This window comes from Anas acuta, chromosome 2, assembly GCF_963932015.1.
Source record: "Anas acuta chromosome 2, bAnaAcu1.1, whole genome shotgun sequence".
NCBI lineage: Eukaryota > Metazoa > Chordata > Aves > Anseriformes > Anatidae > Anas > Anas acuta.
The window spans coordinates 137,299,993-137,315,358 of NC_088980.1; the positions used below are offsets into that span (position 1 = coordinate 137,299,993).

At 51.7% G+C, this 15,366-nt stretch overlaps 1 protein-coding gene across 1 annotated transcript; it reads left to right on the forward strand.

Moving 5' to 3' along the window:
* Window positions 1–11,450: 11,450 nt before the first annotated feature.
* ODF1 (outer dense fiber of sperm tails 1) lies at window positions 11,451–12,441 on the forward strand. Its single transcript, XM_068672830.1, has 2 exons — window positions 11,451–11,704; window positions 12,003–12,441. The coding sequence occupies exons 1-2, from the start codon at window positions 11,451–11,453 to the stop codon at window positions 12,313–12,315; spliced, it is 567 nt and encodes a 188-aa protein (XP_068528931.1). The 3' UTR covers window positions 12,316–12,441.
* Window positions 12,442–15,366: the final 2,925 nt, after the last annotated feature.

The window sequence follows — 15,366 nt, forward strand, 5'->3', positions numbered from 1 at the left end:
GTGGCCGGTGGAGGCGGATGCTGGCAGGTGTGCCCCGGGCTGGTGCAGCACGCAGGAGCTGGGGAAGGAGGCTCTGAACAAAAGCGAAAGCCCAAGGCATCTGAGGACCCCACAGCGCGTTTTCCAGGCTGTTGACTTCAGATGTCAACAGAGATGACATCGGGCTGGCAGCATCCGACCGTCGCTGGCCGGGGAAGAAATGAGGCCGGCGTTCTTGGAAATGTCAACAGGGGTGCTGTGGAGAAAACTGCGGCTTCTAGATGGTTCCCAAGACCGAAGGGAAGTTTCTGGAGCGATCAACAGAGCGCATTGCAAAGAAAGAAATCTCATTTCCAGCACCTTATGCCACAAACCGAAGCAAAGTCCAAAGCAAGTCCGGGTCTCAAGCTGTAATCGCCTGATTTTTTAATATGAAGCTGATTTATGCCAGCTGAATCTCCATCTTAATGCGAAGACATGCCAGGCATTGTTTATAATCTCTAATTTTCTGGCTTGCACCTGGCTGTACGTTTAAGAGGCGACTGTAACACAAAAATAATTTCTTTGTTCTCATTGTTTTGTGTTAAGGTTCAGAGCTGATGAAAACTTGTTTCCCGTGGATCTTTTCTTACCGTGGATTTCAGCACCTAGCAGAGCACCTGCCGCAGCTCTCTGCTCTGTGGCTTCTCCAGCAACCAAAAAAACCCGAGCTCTGCTGCAGTCTTTCCCTCTCCTGGCTGGGTTTCCCTTCTCCTGCCTAGGGGAGGTTGGCACGATGTGCCTGGGATCGGGGTGAGCCACTGACACCTGGCAGACTCACGTTTTGTTTTCTGTCCTTAACCCATCATTTGTTATTGCTCCTCACCCTGCTTCTAGCTGGAGTTAACTATTTCACATCAAAGCAGCTTCCTGCAAGCTGGTGACGAGACAGAAATGGGAATTTAGCAGCCTGAAAGTTGGGCCCATGGCCTTAGCAGCTCGTCCCCGTGGCCTGTGAGATCCCCACACATCTGCCTGCAGCCCGTCAGGGGAGGCTGGGTGATTAACTGGGACAAAAAAAGGGTTTTTATTTCCCCGTTCTTTCCCTTTGATTGGGTTAGTCATTCTGCTAGCAGTCTGGTGAGCTTTTTCCCTTTTTCCCCCCTCCCTCAAATCACTAAGGGCACTTACACGGAGCAGGAGAGCTGCTTTGTAAATGTGCCTCTCTATCCCGGCAGCATGTTCCCAAGCTGAGAACATCATTGCGCCAGGTCAGCCCAACCAGCCGCACAAGTGATGAAACGTCCAAAAAATAAATAAATAAATGTTGGTTGATGTGCAGAGGGACAGCTCTAACAGATGGAAGTCCCGTGAAATGAGGTTTTAGGGTTTCTGCGGTGATGATACGTCAGTGCTGAAGGGGAAAAAAGAAAAGTGGGGGCAGCAGATGGAAGGAGATGCAGGAGCAAGGCCTGTGCTGAGAACTGCTGCTGTAGGTAACATCAAGCTTCACCGAAACTACTGGGGTGAGGCAAACCCGAATAAATATTCAGAAAGGTTTTATTCTGGAGGGTTTTTATCCAGCGCAGTGAACGGGGGGGGCAAGGGACACCGTTAGCTGGTGGATGAGCATTTTGGGGTGGATAACAGCAACTCCACCACTTGGCTGATGCGTACGGCTGTGTGTATGTGTACAGATGGGTGGGTGACACGAGCAGGCAGGCAGATTGGCAAACACAGACCCACGGGCTCCCAGCTGACCGTGCAGGTAGCTTCGCTTGCAATCGGTGTTGCCTCAGGCTTTCATTGGGGCTGAAATTTTTAACACTGCAACCCGCCTTTGGCTTATTTTACCAGCAGTTTCGGTTCAAAGGGTCGGCTAAGGCAAAAGGTGAAGGTAGAAAAAATGTCCCTAGACAGTCTGGGAAGTGTTTTATTTAAAACTTTCATGCCACTGGGGTCTGAAGGAGGGAACTCAGAGTAACAACACATGCACGAAAGTTTGGAGTTCACCTGAGTTTGGGTTACGAGCATCAGACAAAAGTAAAACTGAGCTAAACGTGCTGTGTAGAAGCTTTCTGGCCTTTGAGAGATCTGTTCACTCAGGATTACAGACGTACACTTGTCCTTTTCCCATACAGCCTGTGCGTGCTGCCCAGGCCGAGCTGGATTTGCCTCAAGCTCTCCCCGAAGCTGCTCTGTCTGGCTGGGAAGGAACAGGACCGAGGGCCCTTGTAGCAAAACAGCAAAGCACCAGAGGAAGAGGAGCAGCCTGCCTGCAGCGTGGCGAGGTGGAAAGCGTGCTCTGCTTTGCCTGACTTTTAGGGCTGGCCGTGCGCTGTTTTGGGATGTGACGATTAGAGTGGCTTAGCCGCTGCCTCGGCGGTGCAGCCCCTGGGGAGCAGCCTCCCTCCCCTGGGCCTGCCGGGGGGCGGTGGGATGGCTCAGCACCAGCAGAGAGCTGGCTCAGGGCAGCCAAGATGGCACCGGGAGAGAACACCCAAGGCTCGGCGATGGGGAAACACCGGCTCCCTGCAAAAATTGTTTTTTTCCAGCCCCCCCCCCGTTTGAAGGGCTCCGACAAACAGACTGAGCCGAGCCTTCTTATTATGTGAAACGTTAATATCCACCACTTACTCCTGAAGCTGCCTTTCAGATTTTATTTCCGAGACAAAAGAGTCATTTAAAATTATGCAAATGAGCTGCCAAATGCGAGGCATTATGCAGATTTGTGGAGGCACGCAGCCGAGAGTTAACCCTTCGCGCTACCGCTCGCCGCCGAGTGCAGGAACAATAGCGGCGCCCGGGAGCTCGTCAAAACCTCGCAGGCTTTAATTACAGGGCTCGAGGCGCGAGGCACACGCCGAGCAGCTCCTGTCACACTGACAGAAGAGGGAGAAATATCAAATTTCTTTTTCCAAATGTCAGCAGGTCTTAAAACAATCGGCATGGTCGGCAAGGAGCCCTCCCAGCCCCGTGGGTGGACTGCTGCGCGCAGGATAGAGGAGCAGCCGTGACTTGCTGGAGAGGACGGCTATTTAAAGAGCTGCGTGGAGTGCTGGTTTGTGGGCTCCGTCGCTCGTCACCTCACCCAGACATAAAGGTGGGGGGAATCAGCCAGGATCAGATGGGTTTTGGTAGAAATCCAGGGGCCTGATCTGCTCTGGAAGCCTGCCCTGGTCTCCGCAACTGATGGCAACAGCTGACATAGCTGCATGGGGACAAACAGCGGCGTGAAGCAAGAAACACAATGGTTTAGGGCAGCAAAGTGTGACAAATGCCAGGATTTGGCAAATCCCCAGTGCACACAAGGGTGGAAGCGTGGCTAATCTCTGCTAGGGCTATCTGGTGCGGAGGTAAACCAGCCACAGCGGCGGGCCAGCTTGGGGAGAGGTTTCATGCACGGTAGTTTCAGGAGTGCTGCCATGCCTCAGCCGTTCCCCGGGTGGGACGAGAAGCTCCACCAGCACGTGGAGGTTCCTCTCCTGTGTGCCCTTGCTCTCTCTCAGGTTTTCTGTGCTCACCAAGCTGCTCGCTCACTTCCTTTTCAGCTAAGGATGGCGTGGCAAGCTGCTTGAGCCGGTCCAAAATCCTGGATAAACGTGTTCAAACCGGGATGCTACCACTCTCAGTGAATTTACAGACCTAAGTAAAACCCAGGGCCAGTTTTAAACTGATTGCACATGCATGCGCACAAAGGTTAGCAAGGTTTGGCTGTTTTGTTTTTGCTTCTTTTTAAGAGTGCTTTTGGCCCCCCAAAAATGCGGTGTCTCTCACGTATTTGGAAAGGACTGTCCAGAGTCAACATCTGTTAGTTTCAGGTATGCAAAAGGAACTGAGTAATAATGTCATCGATGCAGACATCATTGGAAATACAGGTGCTATGTCTTAAAAACAAATAAAATAAAAAAAAAACGGAGTTTTCCCATTGCTCAGCAATTTGAGCACTAGATTGGTGAACCGGTTAGTGACTAAAGGCAAGAAACCCACCTATAATAATTCATGGTTCTGTTTGTTTTGGAGGAAGCAGCTGAAAAGGATATAAATCAGAAACTGCTGCTGCTACTGTGCTCGCCTTGCTGGCTGAAAAGAGCTGAACTAGTTTAAATAGGCAGAAATACTGTTTTATGATAGCCCACATCTCCAAACAAATTTGAGCACAAAAGCCCGTGAAAGGAAGTTGCTAGGAAACCTCCACAATGAGTCGGGGAAGTTTCGCAGCGCAGGCACCTGTAGGAGAATTGTAACCACCTGCCAGCCTGTGTGTTTCCCCAAAAACTGAAGCACAAAACTGCAGGAGGCACGGTGCTGATGCACAAGGCCGGTACGTGAGGTGTGTTTGTTACAGGGTTTTGCATTCTGGTTTATCTGGTCCCTTGACACATAAAAAAAAGAAAGATCCAGATCTTCGTTTTAACTTAAAAAAGGCTGTTAGGAAATCCCTTTTTGCACAACGTATAATTAGCTAATAGAATCAGCCCTGAATATTAGGGCAGGTTTCGACTAGCTCTGCGCTCTGTGGCCTAGCAATGCTCTTTCGCTGCGTGCCTGCGAGATGCTGGGGGAGGACAGGCTCCGAGACATTCTGTAGAGACAGAAACCCAGCTATTAATTATAGAAAAAAAAAAAGTATTTTCTTCCAGTATAGGTTCAGGAACAGGAAAATTTTGCCAGAGCTACAGCAACATCTGGACCTTTCCTAGTTCAGGCCAGGTGACGAGAGCAACGTTTTGGTCCAGCCTTTGATCTGTTTCACCAATGCAACCCCCTGGATGCGCTTGGAGAGGGCTCATGCTGTGAGCAGGGATTTTTGTAATCACAGGTGGCTGGAAGCACTTGTCAGTCTGATTCATGCATTTTTCCAGTCTGCTGTGCAACACAATTAAATTACAGTTCCCACATTATGAGAGAGACTTCACAGCTTTCTTGGGAGAGGATACCAAGCTCTGAGGCTACCTTTTTTTTTTCCCCCTCAGAGAGTTTCTCTAATTTTCATTATTAAGCCATTTAATTCGATAATTACCCCCAGAGGAAGAAAATCGATCAAACAAATCTTGGATAACAACACTTTGCAGAGACATCTCGGGCTCTTTCTCCTCCACACATAACTGCAGTTCCTTCCTGCTCTGAGGCTCCAGATCCGTAGCCTGGAGAACCTCACCTTGGAGCTTCATTCTCATTAAAACTGATGGATTTTTTTCTCCCTAGCAGCACAGATGATATTGGAAATGGATTTCACTGAGATATGACCGAATTATCAAGCACTTTAGATCTTTCTCCACTTCATAGGAATCCCATCAAATATCAAAGCACCAGCATCTAAGCAAAGGGCTTTGGTAAGCTTGTTTTGCTACCTATACAATGTTCCAGCTTGGAAAGGAGACTTGAAATACTCAGGTTTCCCAAGAAGATGTGAACTCTGAGGCTCGCAGGGCTCCAAGCCTCCTTGCACGATGCTGGAGAAGCGCAGTGCTGCCTGCTGGCAGGCGCATTCCTGTCTGCAGCGAGTGACTGCAGCCGGTCTGCTGCAAAGGGAATTCCCACACGCAGCCCATCAGATGTTCCTGGTCGTCTTCCAAGGATGCTCTTCGGGGGAAGGACTTTCACTTAATACACGGATTGAAATGCAGGGGACTTCACCAGCATTCAGGTAGCCTTGGAATATCACCAACAAGCAGCTAGGCCTTTCCTTCATCGTGCAGAGAGAAAAACAGAAGGTGGATGTTGTAACAATGAGCTCTCTCTTGCATTGCACTAACACATCGATTTCTACACCTAAAGCAAGCTGTTTCATTTCTAGAGGACCGCCCTAAGTAGAAGTGGACGTCAGACTGTTAATTAGCAACACAAAATGCATTGTTATAGAGAATACCATTTTCTTCTGTATCTACATGTAGGTAGACAAGATGCTTAAATTGGACAGTGTTGCTGCGAAATACCCACGTACCTCATCCACTGACCCAAGAGCTGGAAAGCACAGACAGTGCTGCTCTCCGGCACTGGGGAGCTGTTGGGATGTTTTGGGTTAGAAGAGGCTCTAGAAGGGGCAAGCTTAGTGAATGAATACAAATAACATGCTGGGACAGGCATGCCACTGGATTCTGCTCTTGGAGACATGCTGCTGCTGGGTGTTTCAGATGCAATCCTATAAATAAATGGGGTAACGCAGCTTTAGCACAGATGCTGGATTCGGTGGTGACCTGAAATGTGCAGGGGAGGGACTAGTCACTGCTTTAATTGTGCTCCAGCATGCAGAGACAGAGTGAAGATGATATTGGCAAGTCAGCAATCCATTAACTGTTTTGCTCCAAAAGGGAAAAGTAGCACTCATTTTCTTCTGTCTGGCCTAAGTTGGTTAAAGAAAAAATAATAAAAAATAAAATAAAATAATTGAAGGCTAAAGCGTGTTAAAAATGTTTTTAGAACTGAGAGGATATCAAAGAATTTTGTCATGTCCATGAGCAGCGTGCTGGGAATCCAGAAATAACACCCACGGGACGTCGCTGGGACAGGCTGCGTACGGGGAGGCTCCGTCCCTGGAAAGAGGAGCAGGCTGAGCCCGAGAGCCTGGCTCCCTGGGCCTGCTCCAAGCCTCCAGCAGTGCCTGGCTGGACACAGAGGTGCACGGTTACACGGCTAATTACCTCCATCGCATATGGAAATGAGGAGAGGGAAGTGGATGGAGTGGAGGGGATTGCAAGCTTCACGTTATTTGGGGTATCTTTAAGTCTGTCCCCATGGGCCATCCCAACAAGCTGGGCTCTGAGCGGGGTCTCCAGCTCCTCACGGGGCTATGGAGCAGTAATCTGATAGACGTCCTCTGCTGCCCATCCTTCCACTCCCCTTTTGTGTTTTAAGATTAAGGTTCTCAGCTTCCTGGGTGTCAGGAAGATCTTGACACCCACAAAGGCTCAGAAACGAGGCGACGAAGAACCCAGATGGCATTTGGCGGAGCTGCATTGGTTTTTATCATCAGGGTGACTTCGAGCCCACCGGTGAGACTGACAAGGGCCAGATCCGAGGTGAACACTGTGGTAGCTGTGCCCACAGCAAGCTGGGTGGCACCTCCCCGTGCCAGAGAAGTCCCCGGCAGTGAGGCCACCCGCAGCCCACAGGAAATAATTGCAGAGCAGCCGGGCTTCCTGCCTCGCACGGCTCCTCCTGACACATCCCAGTGACGCTGCCAGCGTTACTCACGGGGCATGGCCTTCCCCGACACACTCGCACGCCCCTCGGCTGGACAGCGGGGCCAGGATTAGCAGGAAGGGAAGGAGCGGGCACAGCTCCGGCCATGTGTGAGCAGCCCGTCAGGAAAGGCTTGTTTAGCACACGGATTACTCTGCCTCAGAAGCGAGCTGCTGCCGTGATGAATACGCCCCTCATGAGTCAGGAGCCCAGCCCTTCGTGACAGGGTCGCGTGCTTTCAGAAGTGGCTGCAGAAGGAGCAGGCGTTCAGGAGGAGCTGTTTCAGGCTGGCACGGCCACGCTTCCCGTTCACCTTCCTGCCCACAGCCCTGTGTCACCCTGGAGGGCCGTGAAGGTCCCCGTGGCCCCACAGGCTGGTGCCCACAGGGCGATGGGCCTGGCACGTGGGCTCTTCAGGCTGCTTGGGCTGGGGGAGTTTGGCCAAGTGCTGAGTTAAGAGGTTGCCCTTAGCTGCTTCACCAGCTCATGGGGACATTGCAGGAGCCATCCCCTCAGAGAGGGGGATATTAGGAGAAACTTCTTTGCTTAAGGGGCTGTGAGGCACTGGAACAGGCTGCCCAGGGAAGTGGTTGAGTCACCATCCCTGGAGGTATCCAAGAAACGTGTAGGCGTAAAACTTAGTAGCAGAGTTTATCGGTGAACTTGTCAGTACTAGGTTAAAGGTTGGACCTGATGGTCTTAGAGGGCTTTTCCAACCTGAATGTTTCCATGATTCTTCGTGGTGTACCCACCTCCACATGTTGCTCACCTCCCAAGCACCACGGGCTGTCACCAGTCCCTCTTTCTCTTGCTGTACTGGGAGCAGGGACGTCTGTGATTTGGGGCTTCTTGTCGTTAACATTTGCTGGCTTTTATGTGCCAGGCTGAGGTGAGATCTGATTCATCTGAACCACTTAGACCATGGGTTTCTCTATAACGCCATGCCCCAAAGGAAATGAAGCCTAAAAAGGGACAGCAGGCAACCCAAACCATCACTTGCCAAACGAGCCAGATCTGACTGCTGAGGTCCCTTTCCTAAAAATGGCATCCACAGACAGCAACCTATATGGGGCACTCCTGAGAATGATCACATATGGCTGAGACGACGCTGAAACTAAATTTATGATACTCAGCTGCAGTAATTTGCAAACAGTGCTAAGTGCTGGGGAGGACCAAAGGTTTATAGTATTGTTTTTTTATATTATTTGTTTGTTTGCTGATAAAAGCAACAACAGAAGCGTGAAAAGCACCCTGACGGCACACAATTCTTGCACAGATGATGCAGAAACAGGAAAAAAAAAGGCTACAGATTGCCTTCGGAGATGTGTGTCTACTTCTGGTTTTAAAACTACAGCTCAGTTAAAATAAATAAATAAATAAATAAATAAAAAGTCCTGGCTGCAAAAAGGTTTTTATATTTTTAACCATTGGTTGAAAATACAAGTAAAGATATCAACCCAGTGTGGCAGTGCTGGAGCATTCGGTGCCCTGGGGGCGAGCAATTCCGTGCACAGGTGTTTCAGGAAATGTTTGTAAAACAGCAGAGCTGCTCCCGTGCTGCTTGGCTTCACAGCAGGCACTGCTGACACCGCATGTCTGCCCACTGCAGAATTCCCCGGGAGGTTTTAGGGCACAGGAAGACAAGAAAAAGCAGGCACCGTGTGTCAGGGGCAGTCCTGCTCGACGTGCTTCAGCTGGTGGGAATGGGATGGGAAAGGGGGCAGAGGGGGAGACAAGCAGCTCAGTGAACATGCTTGGTGTGTGTGTGTCCTGCAGGCACAAATACCTTCATGTCCTGCTCAGGGTCAGGGGCTGTGCTGATGCTCTTCAGGCCTGAGAACAAGCTGGACTGTGAGAAGTCCTTGCCCCACACATCAGTGGGGTGGCAGTGAAGCCCTCGTGGTTTGGCTTCTCATGGATCCCTGCAGCTCTGGGGCAAGTGCTGGCACAACTGGCCAGCATATCAAGCCAGAGGTGCTGCTGCGAGGGATGTGCAGTAGATCAGGAGAGCCCCACCAGCAGGTAAGGGCACATGTGGACACTTACCAAGCTCAGATGTCCTTCTGCCATGCCCAGAGGTCGTCATCCAAGCAGCACGGCCACATGACGGACTGCATCTTGTGTGCCAGCTTGGAGAGGGGCTCACCCATGTGGCGAGAGGTGCCCTTGCCTCCGAGGGTGGTGTTTGCGGGCTGCTGGCAGCACCCCCCTCACTGCTGCCCGGGAGTAAACATAAATACACGCTGGACACCTCTTGGAAGTGCTGGAGAATGTGCTCCTTGGTTTCAGATGTCCCAGCTGCTAAAACCAGCTGCCTCAGCAGCTGAGCTAGCCAAGCAAAGGACCTTGCAGACCTTCTCTGTGTGTGATGTTTGCCTGCCCAAATGCCAACAGAGCCTTCAGCTCACGGGGTGGCTGGCTTGCTGTGACTCTTAGTAAACCAGCAACACCTCTGGTGTGTTTTGTAAAGTGTTGTGCAGGCTCCTTGCTCACAGGAGGGACCACAGCAACCGTATCTGGAGAGCAGCCCCCCAGGACCAGTTGTCCTAAGGGCAGTGGGGCAAATTTATCTTTGGTGGCTTGCCACGTGGCCCATTGTATTCACTGCCAGCCATTCTCTGGGGCTCTTTCTTGGTGTATCCTCCTCAATCTCACTTCAGCTTTTCTCTTTGGATCCCTGGTCCACGGCCAAGTGTTGAAATGTTCCTGGCTCTGAAGTGTGCATGCCGTGACCGATGGGACCTGAAGTGGGCGACTGCTTTATTCTGCTACCTGTTTTCTTTTTTTCCCTCTATAGATTTTTTAGGTGATTCACGGGTCTCTTGGGAGCTGCTAGAACTTTAAATAAATAAATAAATGAGAGAAGAAGAAGGTAAATGTGAAAGGGAGGTAGCTTTAAGGTCAAACCTTGACTCTGTGTAAGTCACGCACCTACTGGGCTTCTCTGCTGTAAATGTGCAATTTGGACAGCCTGTGGGCTTTGCTGCCAAAATACTGAAAGAAGAAAAAAAGCAAGAGGGAAAAAAAGAAAATAGCAGCCTGGGGTCTCGTGGGGTAGCCGGCCAGGATCAGGCCACCTCTGCGGGGCCCCCTTTCCTCGCAGGACTGCTGGGTTACCCTGACCCAGCTTCTCTCCTCGGCTCCGTGCCTTCGCAGCGCGGGGAGCTGCTGCTCTCCGTGCCCCGAGGACTCTGTCAGGAAGATTTAGCGCAGCGCTCCTCAGCGTGAGCGGTCTGCTCCAGATCTCGTCTCCTCAGATGTGACTTGGCAAAGGAAACTTCCTCTGTGAAATAAATGATTCAGGCTCGTACCACGCGAGAGAGACCTCCTGAAAGGCTCTTTCATGTAGAGCCAGGGGGACCGGAGAGTGTCAGGGTTTTGAAGGCAAAGTACCCCAGTCGGAAAGGTGCACAGCCTCCTTCCAGGAGGGACCCTTCACACAGTGGCAGCCTTTGAATTCAGCTTTTAAATAAAAGATTCAGCCTGAAAACAAAAAAAGCTGAGCCTTTTATGAGTAATAAACCATAAAGTGATTTTTTTTTCCTGGGTGAGACTACCATTCAATATAAAATAAGCTGGCTCTTACGTGTGCATGAGTACGTGTGAAGCATTCGGCGGCTACCAGACATTTGCTGCCCTGAAACCCCACCGGGAGCCCTGCATTCGGCTCTGGGGCCCCCAGCACAAGGACATGGAGCTGCTGGGGTGAGTCCAGAGGAGGGCCATGAGGATGACCAAGGGGCTGGAGCCCCTCTCCTACACAGACAGGCTGAGGGAGCTGGGGGTGTTCGGCCTGGAGAAGAGAAGGCCCCGGGCAGAGCTTACAGCGGCCTGCCAGTGCCTAAAGGGGGCTGCAGGAAAGCTGGGGAGGGACTCTGTGTCAGGGGGTGTAGGGATAGGACAAGGAATAATGGTTTAAAGCTAAAAGAAAGTGAATTTAGGTTAGATATTTGCAATAAATTCTTCACTGTGAGGGTGGTGAGGTCCTGGCACAGGCTGCCCAGAGAAGCTGTGGATGCCCCATCCCTGGAGGTGCTCCAGGCCAGGCTGGATGGGGCTTTGGGCAGCCTGTTCTGGTGGGTCTCCCAGGGACACGCATGGGGCTGTGACACGTCCCCAGCCCCGTGACACGTCCCCAGCCCCCTGATGTCACAAGGCACCTCCCGGGCTCACAGCACTCATAAGAATACCCGTGGCTGTGCCCCACGCCTCACGCCAACCCACAGCTCTCTGGGCAAATTTTTTCCCCCTCTGTCTCCGAGCGCAACCCGCGCTCGGGCACCGATGCGGCTCGCCGCAGCTCAAAGATGTCTCTGTTCAACCACGTTTTGGAGGATGCCGAGTGGGATTTGAGGCAAGCCGAGAGAGAAATGCAGAGGCAGGTGCGGCTGCTGGACCGGCAGCTGAGGCACCTGCGGGAGGAGCTGCCCCCCTGCTGCCCCTGCAGCTCCCTGCCGCATCCACCCTGCCCCTGCCTGTGTCCCCGCGGGACATCCAGCCACCTGGCAGAGCGGGGCAGGGCTCTGCCGGCCACGGTGGACATCGAGCAGGAGCTGGTCAGGTAATAGGGCTGCACGGGGGGTGGTACGGGGCACAGCCCTGTCTGAGAGGTGTAACCAAATGCTGGGAGACCAGAAGGGATGGCAGCACTTCAGCTGCCCCATCCCAACAGGGCACGCTGAAGTGCTCCTGACCACCAAAGCTTGCAAGCGTGGGCCAACAGCAGCCCAAGTGCTGTGGGTCAGCCTGCGTGCCAAGGTGGAGCTGACAGTTTCCCATTTGCTTCTCTTGGCCTCGGAGTTACCCACCCATTCCCCCACGAGTCGGTCTGCAAGGCGCTGTTCTTGTTTCCATTGCAGCATACAACGAAGATCTAACAGGCTGCCGTGTGCTTCCCGGGACCGTAACGTTTTAGCTGTGATGGACATGAAGGGTTTTGACCCCGAGGAAGTCAGCGTGAAGGTGAAGGACAGGAAGGTCCAGGTGCTAGCGGAGCACGAGGAGGCACACACCAGCACGCGGGGGAGGGAGTACAACTACAAAAACGTCAGGAAGGAAATCTCCTTGCCGCCAGGGGTGAGGGAAGACGAGGTGACCTACTCAGTAGGATCCAACAGGATCATGAAGATTGAAACTGCCCACAAGCACTGCCCCTGTCTCATGAGATTCTGAGCCCCCCGGGGTGACCCGGGCAGGGTCCTTCCTTCTCTCCTTCCTCCCGTGGGCTCCAGCTCCACCCCGTCTGTGGGCACCACCAGCGCTTCTCACCTCTTCCAAAACAAAACAGAGCATTCAAAAAAAAAATGTGCGAGCCTTGTTTCATTTCAAAAGGGTTTGGTGATTGGAAAGGGGGGTGCCAAGGGGAAAACACAAAGATAGGGGTGATTTGGGGAATACTTGGCAGCGGTCACTTGCTAGGTAAAAGGACACTGCAGGAGGTAGCCTGATTGAGCACAGGTACCGCTGCTGCTGTTTATAAATCGCGTGGATTTCAAAAGCTGAATGAAACCATTTATCAATCACATTTCTACAATAAGGAAATTTCTCCCAATCCCATCACTTCCATTTGAGCTGTAAGGATATTTCCTAGGGCTCGATAATAATCACCTTGAAGGGAGGAGACTCCTTCCAAGGTAGCAGCCTGGGTTACCTGTGCTGGTGGGGAGTTGCCCTTGCTCTTTGGAACCTCGGTTTTTGTTCCCTAAATTTGTCTGGGTTCACGTCCCATCCCTGGGAGAAGCCCCCTCTAGCAGACATCTCCTCCCGAGGACTGGTTTGGCCGTAGGCGGCGAGGTAACTCAACACTGGTGCGAGAAACGTGCTGCTGCTGGCAGGTGTTCAGCGTCCAGGTAGCACTCAAATATCCGATAACAAACTGCAAGCTTTATGGGCTTGGTGTGTATCTGGGTCAGTACGTACCGGCCCACGCGCGGGCAGCCTGGTTTTCCTGACGCTGGTGGAGGACACTTGGAAATAATCCACGTCTCAGCAAGGAGGCCTCCTCCTGCTCTCACGGCGACAAGGATGCTCAGGAGCCCTGAGGAGACCTCCTTCAGACAAAGCAACCCACGGAATAATACAACCAAAACCCCTCTGGGACACAGCCTTCTCACTCGGTAACTATTTCTGCAGAAGCTGTCTCAGCGTGCAGAAGAGAAACAGATTTCAACACCTCCCATCTACCCATGACTTCAGACTTGCAGAGCATGCACAGCCCCGCAGCGATCGCAGGGCTGGCTGCGACTGCTCTTATCCTCACTGCTCATCCTTTAACACATCCTCCTCACACTTTGCTCCTAAATTGGGCTTCCAAAGACAAATTAAACCCCTGAACATCATGATTTTATTTACAGATATGGTTTTATTCCCTTTATTCCCGGATTTTAAGACTAAAAGGCACTGTCAGATTGCCTGGCCTCATCTCCTATTATACCACAAACCAGCTGCCCAAAGTGTGAGTTCTGGGGAAGCTTCTAGTCTTGATTTGAAGACTTCAGGAGACAGACTCCAGCGCTTCTCTTTGTATTCTGTTCCAGTGACTAATTTCCTCGTAATTAAATGTCATGCCTTGTTACTAACATGAGATCGCCTGGCACCATCAGTTCATTCTTTTTGACTCTGCCGGATGAAAAAAAGCCCTCAGAAGCCGGCTTTGTCGGAACACAGTGGTAGCTACGAGCTTCTCGTATGTTGCCAGTAAGTCACTTTTCAATCCTGAATTCCAGATTTGCTCATTTTAAGAACCGGTTCCCAGCTCCTTGGTACTTTTGTTCCATATTTGCGCCCTTTTTCAGGCTTTCAGTGCCCTTGTGGACACCAGACTGGGAGCAGCAGTTCCCTGTCTCACCCACTAACACAGCAGAAATCACTTCTTCTCCACGAAGCACACCATTCCCCCTGCTTTGGCCTTTCCAAGGGCTCCACGTGTCTCTGACGCGGCACTGCAGGAGGTATTTCTGCTGCTCCCTGGCCACCGCCACCCCACCAGGACGGAGCCGCTGCTCCTGGCTCTCACGCTGCTGACGCAGGGATGCCCTGTGGGCACAGTGACGCGTCCAGGGGGGATGCACACCAATGATTAATGCAAGATGTAGGACGAAAAACATGTTTTCTTACAGAAATGAACTACAAATAGACGTTTAGCCTACCAATTAGGGCTGTTAGTGCTTAAATTCACAGATGACTTGAAGGCTGGGAGACTGAGGAAAAATCCTAATTTGTTTTATGTCCTGTGCAATGTGTCCGGGCGGGTTGAAGCACCTTTAAGACCTGCATAATAGAAGCAAATCACTCGGTCACTGAGCTCTGTGAACACCTACATGCTTGGGACTTACCCAAAAGTGTAACTGAAATCCGTACCCTCCAAATGCTGCTTCGATGAGAGCTTGCTAAACAAAAATACTCCTGGACAGCTACCACTAACACAGCAAGACACGCTCACGCCAGCATCTCCCTGAAAGAAATTTGCCACTAGGTGGCAGATGATTTTGTTTTATTTTTTAATTTATCCCTGTGCAAATATTTGTTGCAAGCAAAAAACAACAAAGGTGGTGCTGCAAAGCAGGGAGGCTGGTTTGGGCTGCTGTGTGCCTTTTTGTTTGCAAGGCCGATAGGAAACGGCAGGGACAGCAAGGGCTGACATTTGTGTTGCTGTGGCATGCGGGAGCACTCACAAGGGACCGAGACCACGTTCGGCTTCTGCGCTGGATTATATTGACCTCTGGTCCTGCAGCTCTTCTCCCCCAGAGCAGCGGGACTGAATACGAGGAGTTTTGTTTGCTTCAGCAGGCTCGATTCAGCAGCCACTGCTGTTGGCCATAACAGGGGCTTCCACGTGCTCGGGTATTCTTCAGCGTAGTGTTGCAGGGAATTATTTTGGGGGCCCGTTTTGGCCATCCTGATAGAGCAAATACCCTCTCAGAATTCCCTGGCATGAGGAAGGTGCCCGAGAGGGCGATTTGGCTCCGCAGCTATAAACACGGCTGCGTTCCTGAACTCTAGCCTTATCGGGGCACTTATAAATAAACAGAGCCCTGGAGTGGGAGGTCAGCTGAGGATGCCAGCTCCAGACCTCCCCTTGGTCCTGTGCTTCCAGGAGTTTCCCTGCAGCCTGGCAGTGCTCTGCAGGCCAGAGCCGTGCAGGAATGTGGTTTCTCTCGGGGGGCAGCCCCGCTCCTCCTCGTACCAAAAGTGGACCAGAAGTGGAGGAACTTCGCCCATTTT

What these genes read in the sequence shown, in the direction of transcription:
- ODF1 (XM_068672830.1), top strand. Translation starts at nt 11,451, where the DNA reads ATGTCTCTGTTCAACCACGTTTTGGAGGATGCCGAGTGGGATTTGAGG. An exon ending in ATCGAGCAGGAGCTGGTCAG is followed by an intron (nt 11,705 to 12,002) that starts GTAATAGGGCTG and finishes TTTCCATTGCAG; the next exon opens with CATACAACGAAGATCTAACA.